General features: G+C 37.6%; 1 protein-coding gene across 3 annotated transcripts in view; it reads left to right on the plus strand.

The window, feature by feature from the left end:
- tafa5a (TAFA chemokine like family member 5a) overlaps positions 1 to 20708 on the plus strand; it is a 138909-nt gene that overhangs the window by 109867 nt on the left and 8334 nt on the right. For all 3 annotated transcript variants that reach the window (XM_084408209.1, XM_084408208.1, XM_084408207.1), the window contains exon 3: positions 8238 to 8365. In XM_084408209.1, coding sequence (XP_084264335.1) covers positions 8238 to 8365 — 128 coding nt within the window. The remainder of the gene's footprint in view (positions 1 to 8237; positions 8366 to 20708) is intronic.

Below are 20708 nucleotides of genomic sequence, written 5' to 3' on the forward strand. Positions count from 1 at the left end.
GAAGCATTGTTTTTCAGAGAAACAAGTATGTGAACAGCATACTGTTCCTAAACCTAATGTTTAGGAACCGTATGTTTCCTATGTTTGCTCATGTTCATTTCAACATTTACTAATACATTATTAAAATCAAATTTGTATTTGTTAATATTAGTTAATGCACTGTGAACTAACATGAACAGCTGTATTTTTATTAGCTAACATTAGCAAAAATTAACAAATACAGTAACAAATGTATTGCTCGTGGTTAATTCATGTTAGTTACTATATGCTAACAAATGAAACCTTATTGCAAAGTGTTACCATGATGTCTTTACTACCTTTCTGGGGCTTGAAAGTGGTAGTTGCGTAGCTGTCAATGGAGCGACAGAAAGCTCTCAGATTGAATAAAAAAATATATTTTTTTGTGTTCCGAAGATGAACAGATGTTTTGGATTTGGAATGACATGAGGGTGAGTAACTAGTGAGAGAATTTTTGGGTCAACATGAATCAGATCAGTATTTATAATCCATTTTTATAATATTTGTATAACCCAAAATGTAGGGAAGGAGTTTTGTGTATGGATTGTAAAAAGTAGTTTCAAGATGACAGATTTTTAAAGACATAGAAAAATAAATGGCATGATGGAATTGGTGTCCAAAAGATTCAGGTTTGCCTGGTTAGATCATGGTAGTTGTCATGATGTCAAGAAGATGAAGAAGAAATGAAAGTTCCAATGCAAACTTTTACTCACAATATAATTCAAACAGGTACATAGAAGACAGGCAGAAGATACACACACACTTAATACAACAGAGATCAGACCATAAACAAGGTAACACACAGGGTTTAAATACAAAGGGAAACAGATCAGGGAAACGAGACACAGCTGACAAGACTAACGAGGAAACAGGTGTGACAGATGAACTAATGAGGGTTACCGTGGAAACAAAGGAGTGGCGGGAAAACAGAACAAAGGAAGACATGCGACTAATGAAAACAAGACTCAGACAGAACACAACTGTGACAGTAGTAGATACCATTACTATACCATCTGGAAATAAGCTTTCAAAATCAGCCATATATTCTTCCCCCCGATGTATGAAATGTACAGTCTTCGCTTATTCCGGCTCATCGGTGTTCAGTTCTGCTGCCAAGCTGTTTTATGCCAGTCACCAGGGCTTAAATGTCATATGACTAATGACTCTAGAGCCATGGGAAAATGGAGAAAGATGCTCTTAACAGCCAAATCTTGTAGTACAACATCTTCCAGCAGAGGCTATCTGTGCTATGCTAACCAGTAAAAGTTGACCCCAAGGTTTGGACAAGGAAAAGAGAGATTAAGAGAAAAAGAAAGAAAAAGCAATGACCCCCAAAGAGTGAAGTGAAGAGTGAACTGAATGGCATGCCATGTTGGAACACCTGTGCAAAAATGAAGACACACTAAATTTGCTTAAAAGGTCTTTGAGCTGTCATTACTGCGCAGCGGTGCTGCTGCGAATCTTAATGAGTGAAAGAGGACAGAATGGGCACCTGGCCAGGGACATGGAGAACATGCGCATGCCTGTCACCAGAGCAAGGCCGAGGGACCCGAGATTGGACCAGACCACTGGAGCATGGAGGCACTGTGTCTTTGAATAAAACTACAAACTTGATACAGGGGCTAATGCACTGTTATTAATTATTAACCAGAAATTAAGTTATAAATTAGAAAAGTGTCATTCCTAAAAGAAATGTCATAAATATAGCTCCATTTTATGAATTAATTTAGCATAAATTACATTTGAAAAGCCCTATATTGTCTATGGAAATCTATCACTGCATTTGCACTCTGTACTGATGGATATGAAGTGACAGTTTTCATAAATATCCTTGCAAAGTTCCCAGAGGAAAATTGTATTGCTCCGACATTGCTTGTTTATAGCTCAGAGTTTTCATTTAAGTAGCAACATTTTCAGCAAGTTGTGGACGTGCAAGACTAGCATTTGTGGTTAAAAAGTATATATATAATTAATTTTTTTTGGAAAATGATCGATCGTTTGGCCTAGACCCTTATTCCTCGGCTGGGATCATGTAGAGCCCTTTGAAGCTGCATTGAAACTGCAATTTTGACTTTCAAACCGTTGGTTCTCATTGAAGTCCACTATATGGAGAAAAATCCTGAAATGTTTTCCTCAAAATCCTTAATTTCTTTTTGACTGAAGAAAGAAAGACATGAACATCTTAGATGACATGGGGGTGAGTAAATTATCAGGAAATTTTAATTCTGAAGTTAGAATCCTTTAATCCTTTAAGCAGAAGTCTTTGAATATCTTCATTAATTCTTATTGCTCAGTCAGAACAATTGAGCTATTAAAGAAATGTCATGTTTCATTGTTTTTTCCTATGCATTAAAGCTTCATGCCATGAATCAAATTCCTAAACATCAGTCCTTTCAGATGGCAGCTATTCCAAGCTCATCCATTTACAAACTAATTACTGACTAATTAGTTTTACTGACTATTCTTAGATCAGATGGCTATACCTATATTGCACGCATTTTAAAATGCAAAGATCTAGCTGAGCTCTTGCCCTCTTGTATATCTACTCTCTCCTGCCAGACCTTGCTTCTCTACAGCATTAGATAAGATTTATTACCCAGGGTTCCTGGCTGTTGACGTGAGTGTGATAAAGCATTTCAACAAGATGAGTGTCCCAGTGTGGGTGTAATGATGTTATACCTTCTCTTATCGCCTCCAGATGAACTGTGCGTCTAGCCCCATCCCAGAGGCAGATTACATCCAGGTTGTTTTTATTTTATAACGTCGAGTTGTCCTTGAATCCTTCTACTCACACCTGGAGAGTGGTTACACACCGACGGAAACTGTCTGGAAGTTCGAACGGCCCCTTGTGGAAGTTGTGACCCTGCTTGAAATTGATTAAAATGTTGCAATAGCTCAAATTAACTGGCAACAGTAGCATGTCAGTGATGTATGACATCAGATTATGAGCACTGCGATTACATGCACTGTGAAATGCGATGTTTCTTAAATGCGGTGTGGTCTGGGTGAGTTTGAGCAGACATTTCCTTTCCTTTTATGTTCAGTTGGATTAATAATTGGTGCTAACGGGCAATCTCAATCAAATTGCCGGGCACCAAACTCCCTAGGAGGGCACATCACTATATTAAATTGATCGTACTGTTCTCCGTTATTAATTTCCTCCCAAGTAATGTTGTAATTATGGCACTGACATCCAAGAACAGAGATTATGTTGCCTGCTGCTATTTGTTTCGTTTTGTTTTGTATTACACATTATGCAGCAAAAAATATGCAAATTATGCTTTTTAAATAGTAGTATGTTACATTGCATGTTAATTTCAGCAAGTGGTGTTCGGTTTTCATCTAAGAAAATGTAAACAGTTATTTTGTATTTAAATTCAATGTTAGTCAAAGTTCTAGCTATGTTCGAGATGGACTATTAGCTAATAAAAAACTGCACAGAATACACTACATACTGCCTCTTATTTAAATAATAGTAAGCGAAAGAGTGTGCATTATGCAACAATACAACTTTAATAAGCAGTATGCTTGTTTTTGTTTGTTTTTGGCACATGACCTATATAACACGTGAGTCGCATCCAGTTATTATCTCTTGTTGTTAGGGGTGTAACGATAACCCTCATGTCACAGTTTGATACATATCACGATACCGAACTCACAATACGATATTATTACGATACTCCAAGACATGAAATGTTAACAAAAAATTAACTGTTGATTAAAATGCTAAAAATTCATATTACATTGTGGGTGTAAATTAATAGGCTTGGACGTGGTGCTGGAAACCCAATGAACAGGACAATAGTGACACCAGAATAAAAATATTCATGATTCTGAAGCTGAACATACAGAATTATTTTAGACGAATATGCATGCAGTCTGTCACTGACTACATACTGTATATTTAAAATAATGTAGGCCACTTTTTACTGGTAACATCAGACATTTGGCATTATCAGGACCCACAAATATTCCCCCATTGCATTATTATACTTATATTAAACATTACAGTAGTTTAATGTAGTACTGACTCTAAAACTCTGTAAACTTTTCATTTTGGGTGAACTATACACAATACATATTGTCACTATCCATGATACATATTGTTGCATTTTTGTATTGCGATATATTGTGACATGATATATTGTTACACCACTACTTGTTGTATCTTGGAAATACATTTTTCCAGTTAGACTTTCTGTACAAGTGTGAACTTAGCAGTTTTAATTCATGATCAAATAATGAAATACATTAGATGACATGATAGATAACATCAATTTGTCACACTAAAAATAAAAGGTGAAGTCCAGCTCACAGCACAGTACCATACAGGTTGTGAACCCTTTGAAAATATCAAAATTTCTGCATTGATTACGTTCTGATCTCAAGTTACTCACGATTATAGACAAACACGATTTGATTTAACTAATAACGCACAAACGGTATACTTTTCACACTTTTATTGAATAAATAATCATTCACAGTGCAGGTTGGAGAAATTAAGGGAACCATTAACTTTAGAAACCTGTAGATCCTCCATTAGCTGCAAAACTTCCACCAAACGTTTTCTGTAGCTGCTCTGGTCAATTTTGGACCATCCCTCCCCACAAATCTGTCACAGTTCATCAATACACAGCATCTCAATTGGCTTTAGCCACTTTTCAGTCATTCTTTAGTTCATTTATTTTTGTGCTCTGGGTCATTGTTTTGTTGTACCACCCAACCTCATTACTGCTGTCCTAATGTTCTCCTGAAAAATGTTTTGATACTCCTTTGAATTCAGTGTTCCTTCAATAGCTGTGAAGTGTGCAGACCCTGAGGCAGCAAAGTAGCTCTAAACCATGATGCTACTTCCATGCTTCACAGTTGAGAAGAGGTTTTTTGGTGTTGTTGTGCATGCAGTGCTCATTTTTTGCCAATAAGTTCAACCTTTGTCTCAGATGTCCAAACAAGATTTGCAGGAGTGTTGTAGAACACCCAGGCTTTCTTGGACAAACATGAGACATGCCCCAATGTTCTTTGGCAGCAGTTGTTTCCTACTACTTGTTCTTTCATGAACACCATTTTTGTTCAGTAAAGAGTTTCACAGTTAAGTTTTCTGGATGTCTTTTGCTGTCACCCTATGGTTCTTTCCCAACTCTTGAAAGGTTGTCCGTTGTGTTCTTAGAGTGATGTTTGCAGGAAGACTGCTCCTAGCGAGAGTAGTTAAAAATACAGAATTTTCTACATTATAAATGGGTATTTTAAAAAAGCAATTCTTTAGCAATTCTTTCATAGCCTTTTGTGCAATGCATATTTAAGGTCATGTGAATGCCTTTGGATATGAGGCATGGTTCACACTAACCAGTCTTTGAGAAGAACATAATTGTCAGTGTGTGCCTTGGCATGGCATGGCATCTTTGCAGACCTTATTTCCAATCTCATCTTCTTAAATCCAATTAGCTTGCGGATAACCACAATTTGGGAGTTGGGAGTTTAAAGAAATATATATATATAAATGTTTTTTAGTTTTTTTTTAATGGTCTTTTAAATGGTGGCTTAGATCAGATTACATTTTATGCGTAATCAGTGCAGAAATCTAGGGATCGCAAACATATTCTTGCAACTGTGTTTTACCCCCAACCCCTCAAAATCTGGATACACTTTATTTTGGAATGACGTTGTCAACAATGTAACTACACAAATACATTTTGTGATACATTTATTGAGTGATATTAATTAACATGTAGGTTATGATTAGGGTTAGTTTGCTTGTAATTATGCATAATTTACTGTTACATGTAAAGTCTAACTATGTTGTGTTACAATAAAGTGTTACCTAAAATCTCAGCCCCTCTAAAGACATCAAACCCAAACACTCAAAATGTCTGTCAGGCAAAGAGTACCTTAAATTCTTCTGATTGGCTGAAAAATAGCATCCAACTCTCGATTGTTCTTTTGAAGTTGAAGAGCCCTGGGCTGTCACAGATATAGGTATGATTTCACAGAAAATGTGTTCCAATGACAATTCTCAGGTAGTAGGGACATTTTATGTGTGTCATTCCATAGAATAGTTTATATTACAACTTTTGATAGTCCAATCAAATAATTCCTCAAGGAAAAAAAATAAAGGAAAAAAAAATACCCAAAGCTGATTGTTTCAGTTCATTCATCACACTGGACAAGGAGGTTTGAGCACATTGCATTGTGGGATAAAGGTCAAGCTCAAATTCTCCAGGCCCCATTTATTGTAATTGTATGGAAAAGAGTGACCTGTGCATTAATCAAAGTTTCTTCTTTTGTGATCAATGAAAATTCTGAAAAAGAAAGTCAGGCTTTAAATGGCATCATGCTGCATTTCTGAATCATAGTAGTGTAGTGTTTTTGCCATGACTCATGCAAATTGCTTTTGTTTGCTGTTTTGGTTTCTTGTTAGTCTAATGTACTGTGTAGATGTGTAAAATCATAATTCAGCTATTCATAGCAAGATTTGAGCATCATCGAAGCAAACGTTTTAAGCTGCTCAGCTGTCTTGATTACTGTCGCATTGAATTCCTCCATTAAACCTACAATTAGGCCTGATTGCACCACCTTTTGTCTCCCCGTGGCATCTGAAATTTGCAAAAGAGTCTTCAGTGGCAAAAATGCAAATCAGCAGGTAATTATCCTGTGCTCCGATTACTCTAGTTCTCTTCTTGCCTCTAAATATTGCTCTCAGAAATGCATTATGGCAAGAGCCATATAAGAATAAATATTGTAAAACACAATAGACCAATAGGAGTTTATGCAGCCTTGACAGATGTGATTTCTTCTTTCAGGAAATGGATCAGACATTTTGTGTTGTATGAAGATAACTGATGTTGATATCTGTAGTGGAGGGCAATTACATTTGTGTATGCACATAGTGTAATGTTATGATGTACTGTCAATCAAATGGAACAGAGGACAACAACTTGACTGAATTAATTATCTTCCATCTTTAACGTTGCAGAAAAAAAATAAGTATTAGTATTATACAAGGGAAGAAATGAGCATATGTTCAAGCCCAGCTATTTTGAAGGAAGATCAAGATTTCCACATGTACACTAATACTTTTGCTAATACTCAAAATAAAGATACCATTTCTGAAATTACAGTATAATTATTATAACTAATATATTATTTATTATTTCAGGATCTAAAAGATATCAGACATGACATTTCATATCCAACTAGGGACCCTAACTCTGTTAAATAAAAAAAAAAAAAAAAAAAAACTATTTCATAAACATACTGTGTATTAATATATTTCCTGAAACTGTAACCTTACCATGTTTTGCTTTGGATCTAAATTAAATTATGCATGGCCATTGTTAGTTATGTTATGTAAACCTATTTGCATACATAACATACATTTTGAAGGGCATGTCAAATTTGAAATATACATTTCTAAAGCAATGTCTGTATGATTGTAATGTCTAAATAAATATATAAATAAGAGACAGTTCTGTATTGTCATGTGAAACAGGAACGACTGTATCTCCCAAGGGACTAATGCTAATGCAGGTGTGTTATAGTGACCTATTTTTATATAAAAGTGATCATCCATGATGAACCTCAAATACATCTACTTGAGAAATCTGTGATGAACCTTTCTTTAAACTGATGACCATCCTTTTGAATTAAACAAATTTTCCCTTCTCATGCTCATGTAGCATAAGATGCTTCCATAGGGTGATTTCTCATTTTATATTATCCACAACACTAGTTTAGTGTGTTACAGTAACCTCTTTTATACTGGACTAGCAGGGACAGCTCGGATGGGTTGAAAAGTGAAATCTTTTGACACAAGCTTGAAGCTAAATAACTAAAAGTGAATCAAAAGTGACACATTCAGTCTGAAAGGTTCAGGTATTTTACTATATATTTGGTGTTGTGTGATTACCAACTGCTGTCAATGTGATTTATATTGGATATATGAAGTCAGTTAGCCCTTGGATTGACTTGACATGGATATGCTGCACTATGTTTATCAAGCAGAAAGTGCTTTTTCCAACCTAACAAACAGTATTTTGTTTTCTTGAAACTTGTGCTTGTGTTGTCTTTATTTAAAATAAATTACAGTGGGTTTCATATTTTGTCATCTAATACAAAGACATTCATATTGTATTATTGTTGTGGGGGGAGGTGTATTATTGTTGTGTTTGTGCTTGACTTCCTGATCATATCATCTTAACCTTTTCTCTGGTCTTGATCCACAGCTCGTATTGTGAAGACCAGGCAGTGGTGTGACATGGTGCCCTGTCTAGAGGATGAAGGCTGTGACCTGTTAGTAAATAAATCAGGCTGGACTTGTACACAGCCCAGCGGCAGAGTGAAAACTACAACGGTGAGACTTACATATTCTCATAGCCACTGCTCTTAAAGTGACATGAAACTATGTTCGCAACTCTCAATTCCATAATGTCACATACAGTATTTAAGAGTGAAATGGGATGTTCAGTGAGAGAGAGAGAAAAAATGGAGCAAGGCTTGATGTTATCCATTGGGATTTGATTAGGATGTGAAAAATGAGCTTTCATTCCAGAGTGGAAGTCAGCAGAAAAGAATAGTGTCTTGAGAGGCAGTGCATATTATATTTTAATGAAAGATTATAAAGCCATTATGCATGTCTTAATAAAGACTAAATTATAATATTTATTGTGTACGGATGAATTACACATAATAGCACCATCTGCGTAGAAAAATGTATAGATCTGTTCTGATTTCATGTGAATGGGAGGTGTACTCAGAGAATTAGAGCACTCAACTACCAAACATTAAAAAAATAGGCCAAAAATTCATAAGCATTTGATTTTTTTTTTATGATTTTATATAATCTTTTAAGTCACACTTTATTTTACAGTTCTGTATTTGCTTTAGTAATTAAAGGTACAGTTAGCAATTTCTCTGTAAAATAACGGTACAATACTGGCAGCAGAGTTGCCAGCAATCTACTGTAATTCTACGGTATGGATACTGTGAAATTGCTTTACAGATTAGTACCGTAAAAACAAAATACAGTATTTTCCAGTATTTTTTTATTTTTTATTTTACAGTAAAATACTGGCCGGAGAGATGCCAGCAATATACTGTACTTCTATGGTATCAATACTGTAAAATGAATTCATGGTAATGCATGCAGTACATTTCTGTGATTATTTCAATTTACAAACACTCTAAATTTTGGCAACAACTCTAGGTCAAAAAGGAAACTTTAAAATAGGTTGGAAATTAAAACCACACAGGAAATTACTACAGCAAAAACACAAGCAACAGTAATAGGCTAATAAAAAGGTGAACAGTATGTTACTGTTAGAATTTGGCCGTTTTTTACAGTGTGATAACCCTTGTTTTTCTAGTGATATTGCTCTGACCTTCTCTCTTTTGTAATGTCTCTCAGCCATCTCTTTTTCTAAAGCCGTCTCTCAGCCATCTCTTTTTGCTCTCTCTTTCTCCTCCCCCATCATAATCTGCCCCCTACTGCTGATTGGCTACCACAAGTGTGCTATGGTGCTCGGTCCAATCCACTTTCAACAGCATTTTTCTTTTCTTTTTTTAATAATTTTGTCAGATAAATACATTAACATAGTGTAGTGTTTTGTTCTTCCCTCAGGTCTTTGCAGTCTTTCATTAAAAATGTGTGACTCTGAAACAACTTTACTTTTTGCCTGATATAATTTTTTGAACACTTCCCCTCAAACCATTTGTCACATTGACCACTTTTTACCATCCAATTAATTCCCAACTCACAAAATCAAGGCTACCTAACATCTTATTTTTGAATAAACTGAATATTGTGTACAAGGGTCTAATGAAAAGAAAGGGGAAATTGTTTGTTCAGTTGGGCATAGGAATCATGTCATCAATGTGTGGTGAAATCCAAAATAAAGAGATGCGTGAATCAGAATGACTGATGAAATAGACTGTGAGAAACACAAAGAGCGAGAACACTACACATTCACATCTTCTTTAAAGCAGAACACTGAACTGAGGAAACAGAGGGCTTGAATACAGTGGGAAAAAAAAACAACAAAAAAACAACAACAAGCAACAGGTATGCAAAAATCAAAAACCACGGTAACAAATAAAAAGACAGTAACAATGTAAACCATGACCTAGAAACTAAACAGAACAATGAAACCTAACATGAACTGACCGTGACACTTAGTAGATTTGAACTTTTAACATTCAAATGTTTTTTTATTTTTATATCAAATCATTTGAGTGAATTATTCAATGACTCACCTATAACACACTCACTTGTCCCCAACTGATGGCATAGTGATGTAACCTGCAGAAAGGATAATTGAACAAATCACTGAACGAATATAAACAAGATTTGAATGAAATTTTGTGAACAGTTTCAGAAGATTTACTGGTATGAATCAAAATCCCCAGCACTAGTCGCCTTAAAAAAGTAAAATGAGCAGCAAATGTTGGTTCATGTTGACTTTAACTGTATCACTTGGCTCTATATAGAACTCTTCAGACTCTATCATAAAACATGTAGATCCGTTCTAAGCTGACTGCTGTCAACGAGAAGAACTCTGGGATGTTTACTAATGGTAATTAGATCATGCTTAGGGCCATGTGAACAGATGGGTGATCACGGCAGGTATGTAGACGAGACGTAGAAGAAATAGGAGGAAATGAAATGTGGTCGCATAACAGCTCAGCTGCTCAGCAGCTCTTCAGCTTCAGGTCAGGAAGCAAACAGACTGGCTAAATCGACCGTCCGCTAACTGTCTTACGTCACTGAGGTCAGATAAAGCACATCACATAGAGACCCTTTCACCTAGATATCATCATATAGTGTCTGTTCCCCGAATTAGGACATACAAAAAACTCCTAAACCCATTTAAGGTAAAAAAATGTATTGATGTTCAACAAATAAATAAACTTGCTGAATATTCGATCCCTTACTTCAAAAGAACTTATTGTTAATGGTATGATTACAGATTATAACCTAGATGTGCTGTGTTTGACAGAAACCTGGCTAAAACCAGACAATTACATTACTTTAAATGAGTCCACCCCTCAAGATTACTGTCATAAACATGAGCCTTATCTGAAAGAAAAAGGGGGAGGTGTTGCTGTAATTTATAGTAATATCTTCAGAATTACTGAGAAGTCTTGTTTGGTGCTTGTTTGGTGTTGGTGCCTAATGTAACACTATCTAGTGTAAATGATAAATCCCGTTTGAGATTTGTGCTGGCTACTGTCTACTGGCCACCAGGGCACCACAGATACTTTATCAAAGAATTTGCTGATTTTCTGTCAGAGTTAGTACTGACTGCAGATAAAGCCCTAATTGTTGGTGATTTTAATATACATGTAGATAACGGAAAAGATGCATTAGGATTGGCATTTAAAGATATTCTTAACTCTATTGGAGTTAGACAACACATGTCAGGACCTACTCATTGTCATAATCATAATCTAGATCTAATATTATCACATGGAATCAATCTTGATGCCATTGAAATTCTACAGCAGAGCAATGACATCTCAGATCATTATCTAGTCTTGTGTATACTTCATTTAGCCAAGGCTGCAAAGTCAACTCCGTGTTACAAATATGTTAGACTTATCATTTCTGCCTCTAAAGATTGATTTATTAATAATCTTCCTGATCAGTTTCATCATCTCAGCATCCCAGATAGCTTAGAAGAACTCAATATTGTGACAGAAACATTTGACTCTCTTTTCCAGCACCTTAGACACAGTTGCTCCTTTGCGCTTAAAGAAGATCAAAGATAATAGTCCAATGCCGTGGTACAACGAGCGCACTCAGGCCCTTAAGAGAGCAGCCAGAAAAATGAAGCACAACAAACAAAACAAAACATTTCATTTTCACATTTCATAGAAAAGATATGCTTATTGTTCAACCCTATTAGAAGAAAATAAACAAAACCCTAGGTATTTATTTGAAACAGTGGCTAAATTAACGCAAAACAAATCTTCAACCCCAGGCATTTCCAAGCAGCACAGCAGTAATGACTTTATGAACTTCTTTAATAACAAGATTGATAATATCAGGTAGAAAATTATAACCATGCAACCATATACTACAGTAGGTTGTTCTCCTTGAGGAAAAATTGTATTCATTCATTGCTATAGGAGAGGAAGAATTTTCTAAACTCGTTAAATCATCTAAATCATCGACAACATGTATGTTAGACCCTATACCGACTAAGCTACAGAAAGAGATGCTTCCAGAGGTCATCCTCTTCTTAATATCATTAATTCATCTTTGTCATTAGGGTAAGTACCAAAAACTTTTAAGCTGGCTATGATTAAACCGCTTGTTAAAAAAATGCAATTTGATCCTACAGAATTAGTCAATTACACAACTCACAACTATGTTCCTTTTTAGAAAGAAATGGTATCTGTGAGGATTTCCAGTCAGGATTTAGATCGTACCATAGTACTGAGACTGCTCTCATTAGAATCACAAATGATTTGCTCTTATCATCCAATCGTGGTTGTATCTCTCTATTAGTGTTACTCGATCTTAGTGCTGCATTTGATACTATTGACCACAACATTCTTTTAAATAGACTTGAAAATGATGTTGGCATTAGTGTAATTGCATTAGCATGGTTTAAATTAGGGATGTCCCGATCAGGTTTTTTTGCCCTCGAGTCCGAGTCCGAGTCATTTGATTTTGAGTATCTGCCGATACCGAGTCCCGATCCGATACTTAATACATAAAAAAAAAAAAAATAAAGAAGAGCGAAAAAACAGATCCAGGATGTCCCTTATTTTTTATTTAATTCACCTTATTTTAACATTCAACAACTCTGTTAACAAACAGAGCACTTCTGTGAGGTAGCTTGAACAATCAATAAATACATTCTTCACTTTTGGACTTTAGTGCAACAGTAAATATAAAAAAAGTCTAATATATAAACAAATAGCACCTCAACTTAAAATACCCGGAAGGCATGTAAACAAATAAAAAATAAAAGTGCTACAGTGTTTGCAAAGCCAGTAATGTGCTTTTAGGAACTGCACTCCTAACTCTTACGCCGGTTTCACACTGCACTGTTAGCAGAGCCTGCAGTGCGTATTTTTTTCGCCGCCCATGTTAACAGATTAAACCAGGCTTTAGAGCATTCACACCGCGCGCAGAGGTGGCGCGGCAGTGCGTAGCAGAGCAGAAGTGCCGCGATCGTTTCGGCGCCGAGTCTATTTTTGCTGCGCCGCTTTTGCTGAATTAAAGTGACAATACATTGATCATGGCCAAAATACACCGCAGTTTTATCCAAAAAGTGCATTGATGATATCTATTGTGTTTTAAACAGTCAATCAAATGACCAACAGCAATTTAAAAAGAAAACAAATGTCCAAAAACAAACTTGTTGCCATAACAATAAAAACAAAGATGAACCAAAAGTTATATGAAATTATTAATAAAATAAGCTTCTTGACAAGTCTTTTTCTCTTAAATGTATTTGAAAACGAAAAAAAAGCAATGCCAACTTATCCATTATAGCTGCCAGTGTGAAAGCAAAACGCGCGTGTCCTGCTCCTGCTCACCATATGCATTGCTCCTGCGCTGCTTATGCTCTGCTAAGTGCTAAGTGATATGCTCTGCTAAGTGCTAAGTGATAAGTGCAGTGTGAAACCGGCGTAACTCTGTGCCACCGCATAACTATATATGTGTTAAAAAATAATGAGAATATATATACATATATATCCGAGTCCTGATCGGGAGGTAACGTCCGATTCCGATCGAGTCTGAAAACACGTGATCGGGCCCGATTTCCGATCACGTGATCGGATCGGGACATCCCTAGTTTAAATCATACTTATCTGACCATTATCAGTTTGTGGCAGTAAATGAAGATGTCTTATCGATCAAAAGTTCATTATGGCACCACAAGGCTCAGTACTAGGACCGTTGCTGTTCACTCTGTATATGCTACCCTTTGGAGATATCATTAGGAAGCATGGCATTAGTTTTCATTGTAATGCTGATGATACTCAGCTCTATATTTCTTCACACCCTGACGAAACTTACCAATTCAAAAAATTAACGGAATGCATAGCTGATATAAAAAATTGGATGACTAGTAATTTCCTACTACTTAATTCTGAAAAAAAATAGACAGTATTCTAAGTTATTATGTGAGGAAGTTTTTTTGTCCAATAATTAGAATCTCTAACACTTGATGGCTGCTCTGCCAAGTCTTCGTTGTCGGTTAGGAACCTGGGTGTGCTCTTTGATACTAATATTTCATTTGAAAGTAACGTGTCTAGTATCTGTAAAACTGCATTTTTCCATCTTAAAAATATATCTAAATTGCGTCATATGCTCTCATTGACAAATGCGGAACAATTAGTTCATGCGTTCATGACATCAAGGCTATTATTGTAATGCTGGGTGGTTGCCCTGCATGCTTAATAAGCAAACTACAGCTGGTCCAAAACGCAGCAGCTAGAGTTCTTACCAGAACCAGGAAGTGTGACCATATTAGCCCCGCTCTGTCAATACTGCATTGATTTCCTATTAAACATTGTACACATTTTTTATTTGGCTGATTACTTACAAAGCCTTCCCTTTCCTTTACCTCTGTACAGATAAAACGTTTTTCGGGATAATTCCGGTTACTTCTCTGTTACTTTAATTTCCTATTATCACTCTAAAGCTGCTTTGAAACAATCTATATTGTTAAAAGCGCTATATAAATGAAGGTGACTTGACTTGACTTGACTCCTGTCTGCTGTCATCAGCTATTAAAGTATTCCATATGTGTGGATTTGTTATATTATTTGTATCTTTTTCCCTCTGATTGTAATTTTTGACAATGTATTAAAGGTTTCACTTGATTATTAGGTAACACTTTCTATGAAGCCTGTATTTATAATACATCATATTGGTATTCTTAATGCATTATAATACATGCATAATGCCTTATAAACAACTTTATTATGTATTGTACCATCTGATAAATAACCATAACAATAGTTACAATGCATTATAATACTTAACTATTTGTGGTTATAACTTTTAAGAGTACAATGCATTATAACACCAGATGAAGCCTGCATTGATAATGCATCATAAGGGAATACTTAATGCATTATAATGCACGCATAATGCCTTATAAACAACCTTATAATGTGTTTTATCTAATGAATAATGGTAACAACAGTAATAATACCTACCTACTTATTAGATTTGGTAAAGCATTGTAATTTTACAGTTTTTATGAATACAACATGATTTGCATTGTGAATGTATCGGTCTTTTGTACTTTTCCACAAAACTTTGATTTTACCTTAAGGGAAATGTCTTATAACCACTTCATGATATATTATGGCTATTTAAAAGAATACTTACAGTAGCTTTTGTTACTTTACTTAAAGCAAACAAAGACCACTTATAAATATTAAGACCACATCATAAATCTTTTTAGATGTTTAAAAGAAGACTTTGTTTTTATCACTTTACTTTAAGCAGTAAAAGATCACTTTACTTTAAGCAGTAAAAGATCACTCATAATATGTAGTATGCTACTGTGCAGGTCTTAAGTAAACAATGTCAAGATATGAGACTTGGGAAAGTAAAAGATATGAAACTAATGGATATATATAATCCATTATAACTGTGTGGATAAAATTATGTTCATTGTGTATTATAAATCATCATACTGTACTCTTAATAGTTATAACCACAAAATAGGGAAGCATTGTGTGTGTTTGTCCAGCCCGTTCTCATCCCAAGGCGTCATATACTGACGCTTTTGACATTTCGTCTACATCGAACGCACATGGCACCCTTTAGCGTCAATATGAGACGCGATAGATATGGGCCAGAAGGCGCCTCCTAGCGGTCTAACCCTAACCCTACCCCAGACCTAAACCTACCCATAACCGAACAAAGCTCTGTGCGTGTCATATTGACGCTAAAGGGTGCCATGTGCGTTCGATGTAGACGAAATGTCAAAAGCGTCAGTATATGACGCCCTAGGATGAGAATGCGTTGGTTTGTCAGGTCTCATCTATGTGTGCCTTGTATGGAATGTCATTGGATTTACCTTGTGGATTATTAAAGGCTGTCTTCTTCCTGCGTTTTGTCTGTCACCTCACAATCCGTAACAGAAGAACCAACCCAAAAGTAAAAATAGACGCAGCGATTCATTGCGTTTTTGTTCTCCAGTTTGTGTTCTATGTATTATTATTTTTATTTTAAGTTTATCATGGACTTCCCTGCTGTAAAGCTACTATGCCTTGAGCAGGGAGAACGCTCCCTTGAGAAACACCTGGAGGAATTATTGTATTTGGACCATCAGACCACCTTCCCGCACGTTTCTTTGCGTTGGCCTCAACACAGCCACACAAGCCCAGTTGTCCGGGGAGGCTCCGCAAGGGGGCTTCGCTGCCTTTGTGCAGTGTGTGCTGGTATCCTGTGGATCATCCTTCACCGTTGATGATGTCACCTGCCCCACTCCAAACCCAGTGCCCAGCCAGAACCCATCGGTTAAGTTAAAGCAGTTTGAGCCCAACGCAGACATCGAGCCCTTCTCCACCTCGAGGTGGGAGCCAACGCCATCGGGGGCCCCGGTGTGGGCCCAACATCGAAGTGGAGCCTGAGATGCGCGAGTCTGACCAGGTGCACATGCCGGCTGCACCATCCACCGCAGAGGGAGCCATCATGGAATCGGAGGGCAAGGAAAAGAGCCCTGCCTATCCTCCCGCCACTGAGACTCTGGCAGCACCAAGTTCGGACCTTCAGTTAAGACAATCTTTATCTGTCCCGTCAGTCCCACCCAGCCTCCCACTCCCACCACATCTCACAACCACTATAGAGCCTTTCTCATTGGACTATTTTGCATTTTCCAGTCTCATCCTCAGCCACTCCTGCCACCCTCTTGTGACCATCTCCAACCATTTCCTCTGTGTCCACTCCTCTCAGTGGTGCGGATCCACCTCCGGTCAGCTGGGAACCGTCTCCGTCTGGGCAAGAGGAGTCCACAATTCCGCCTACAACCTTGGCAGGTTTCGCTCCTCCTCGACCTGTCACACTGACTCCTGTCCACTCCTTCCGCCCACGTTTCGAGTGTGGGACCATCGGCCTTTCAGCCTTGCTGAACTCCCTCAGTCAGTCCGCTCCACCTGGTTCAGACCTCGCCACATCTGCGCTGCGGACTTGCGCACCCAGCCCACTCAGCCACCCCTCAGGTTCTGCCACCACCCTCGGTCGCTCCAGCTCGCCCTCTAACCTCCAGACCCACACCGTCATCACGGGAGGTCATCACAGCGGCTCAGTGGTGGCCTTTGGGGTCTTCAACGTCGCTCCATCACCTCGGCCCTTCGACTGTGTGGTGGCCTCCTACTCCACCGTCATTGCCTCTGGCCGTCCCCATGGTGGCAGCAGTTCTGGCTGTGGCCTGGGCACCATCCATCATGCTCCTGCTCAAGGCTCCTCCCTGGCTCTCACCACCTTCAGCATTGCCCTGGACCCTTCAGCCTCTGCCTGTTTCGCCAACTCTTCGCCAGCCCCTTTACCATCCCTTCGCCATTTTCTCATCCTCATTACCTTCTATAAATGGTGCGAGGAAGCATCTTCCAAGAGGTGGTGTTCTGTCACACTATCAGGACTCTGTTTGTGTTTTGCAACATTCCCGCCTTTGCTGTCATAGTAATTCATTTGATTGCGTCATTGTATTCAGGTGTTTGTGTCTCATTATCTGCCCAATAAGTTGAGTTCAGTTTGCAACCCTCTACAATGCAAGTAAATCACTCACACTTGCGATTAAATCTTAACTCTGGCGACTAAATAATGTCTATCATTATCCATTGGCTAATACATTGGCTAATACATTCTTAGATTTTACTCGCCAGTCTGTGTGTGTTAGAGGCTAAGTATAAGATTAGCATAGATATATTTTCACTAGCTGAACACTCTGACTGAGCGCTTGAGAGTTTCGCTGTCCGTTAAGCGATCTGTACTATGCGCAGCGTTCCTGTATTTGATGTACCGTGAAGGCACACGACTCGCTTTACTGTGTTTCCTCACACAGAGAGAGAGAGAGAGAGAGAGAGAGAGAGAGAGAGAGAGAGAGAGAGAGAGAGAGAGAGAGAGAGAGAGAGAGAGAGAGAGAGAGAGAGAGAGAGAGAGAGAGAGAGAGAGAGAGAGAAGTATTTTTTTAAAGACACTCTTAAAAAACACATTGATAATTTAAAACAATAATAATAATCTAATGCAAAACATGGCATGGAGGTTACGTATCATATGAATCAAAGTGATTTGACAAATTTTGAGAAAAGCAGGGTGAAGTTAACCCTGACACAACTGACACATCATGCATTAAGTGTTTTAATTTGATCTCAGGTTGTTTAGAGCAAGTGTCCGGCCATTATGGAGCTATGTTGAACAAAGTCTACTAAAATGATTTGTAAAATGATATGCAAGTTTACATTGTAAAGTACTGTTATATGTAAAATGCATGGCTAATTTTATTTTATTAAATTTTTTTGTGAATCAGAGATTTTAAGATATTATTGACAAATCATCTCAAATTGGGGCATTGTAAGAATATGCTGTATTAGTTACGTTGGGTAGATATTAGACAGTGTATGGAGGTTTTTGAAAGTGACCTTGTATTATGTTGTGAGGGTACTGCCAGGCATCACTCATCCACTGGGAACGGGAAAGAAAGTGAGTCTGAAGGAATGTATTTCGGTACGGTCTTGTAAACGCATTTTTGCATTCAAAAACGGAGAGCAAGAACTGAACAGAACACAGGGGTCTTAAGGTACATTTCTCATAGATGAACTATTGTTAAATTTGGCACAGTTTCTTGAAAATGTGGTACTCATTGGGCGAGATGCTGAAAAATAGACAGTCTGCATTTGTACACAGAACTAAAGAAAGGCCTTTGCGTAAATGGACAGATATGTTTCGATCACGTAACATGTTGGAGATGTGGTCTGGCTAGTGGCACATGGTTAAACTGCTGTGGCAGTCATGTTTTGCATTTTGTTTTTTGTTTTTTAATTGACCATTTTAATTGACCAGCCATTGTCAAGAGACAAAGGAACTCATCAAATAATTTCCAGTATGCTCGGCTAAAATTAGTTTCTGCTATTCAATAAGAGAATGATCACTAATCAACCCAAGAGTCCCTGTAGGCCCATCCTGTTAGAATAAACTGTCATTACCGCTATCATGTTTGTGATTTGCTCATTCTTTTCTTTCCCTCCTGAGTGATTCATATGATTGTCATCACCTCCATTTCAACAACAACAAATTAAACAAGCAGTAGACGTCTCTTGTGCATTGCTGGTCATCTCTGGCGGGTGGCTCAATGTCATTATACAGGCACTGATGAAGCTTTACCTTATCTGATGACATCTCACACTGTTTAGTTAGAGGAACAATTGAAATTAGTCAAAGGAGGGTGATGAGTGAACAGAAGTATTATATAATGATGAAGGGCTAAAAAAAGACAATGTGAGACAATGACCCCACATTAGCATGAAGTTCGTTTAATGTTTTCAAGTCATTTCCAGTATTTTTTTAATCCGAGCAACATATGCAGCTCTTTGAAATGGGAGGAAATATGTGAAAAGAATAAGATGGGTCTGGATCGTCGACTAGTTGTACAACATCTGACTAGCTGGTTGGTGAGATTCTAAAAGGGGATGAAATTAGCTGTTAGCTGTCCATACCAGGGTTGCCAGCATACCAGGGTTCAACATTAAGCATTTCCTCTGAAATGTGGAAGGTCTTCTGTATTCTGTTAATTGAACTCATTACGTTTCCTCTTTTGTAAGGTTACACCACACTACTCCTTAATTCTCTGATTATACCATCAGAACGAGAGGGCTCTTAATCAACTATTCTATTAGCTATTAGGTTGATTGTGTAGTATTTAACCATGGAAAAGGGTCCTTGAATCTGTATTATCGGTGGAGTTTGAGACGAGAGAGAACTACTGATTGCAGTAATCAGCAATCTTTCACATGCAAACAGAGAAAACGCTTGCTCATCAGTGATGCCTGGCTTTGAAAATGTAGGGGCGTCCCATGGTTTGAAGTGCTGCCGTTTGGTGAGATTTGTCGGTAAATGGGGAGTGAAAGGAATAAGGAGAAGATGTTGCTGGACTACATTCATAACACTTCTGTGTTGATATTATTTTCTTTTTGGAGCTTTACAGACTTGGTTACCATGACCTGTTGTTACTTGGTCACCAAGAACTTAAGTTCTAAGAGATACATAAATATTCTTCATAATTTCTACATTTGTGGTCAATGAAAAAACATTATAGAAGTAAGGAACAAAATGAGGAAGAGTTCATAATAACTTCTTTTTTTGATCATCTTCTCAGTTTTAGATTAACTATTCCATTAACCATTACGTTGAAGTGTGTTTGAAGCAAAAAAGTGAATAGACTGAGGGTTCTAAAAAATACGGGGAGGTCACGGATGCCACATGCCAAGGCATTGCTGCTGTGGGTGTTGGGGTCTGCGTAATTGATCCCCATGCTCCAGCGTGGCACCACAGGACATATCCCTGCCTGAGCTTGGACAACATCACCATGGAGATGACAGCTGCTCCTTCAAGCAAGCATTTGGCCTCTGCAAACCATTAGCGCCCACTGCCAGCTCCTGTCTGAAGGAGCCAAGTCAGCACTGGAGAACAAGAACCTCCATTTTGAATCCTTCCTAGAGAGATA

This window comes from Rutilus rutilus, assembly GCF_951802725.1.
Source record: "Rutilus rutilus genome assembly, chromosome: 4".
Lineage (NCBI taxonomy): Eukaryota > Metazoa > Chordata > Actinopteri > Cypriniformes > Leuciscidae > Rutilus > Rutilus rutilus.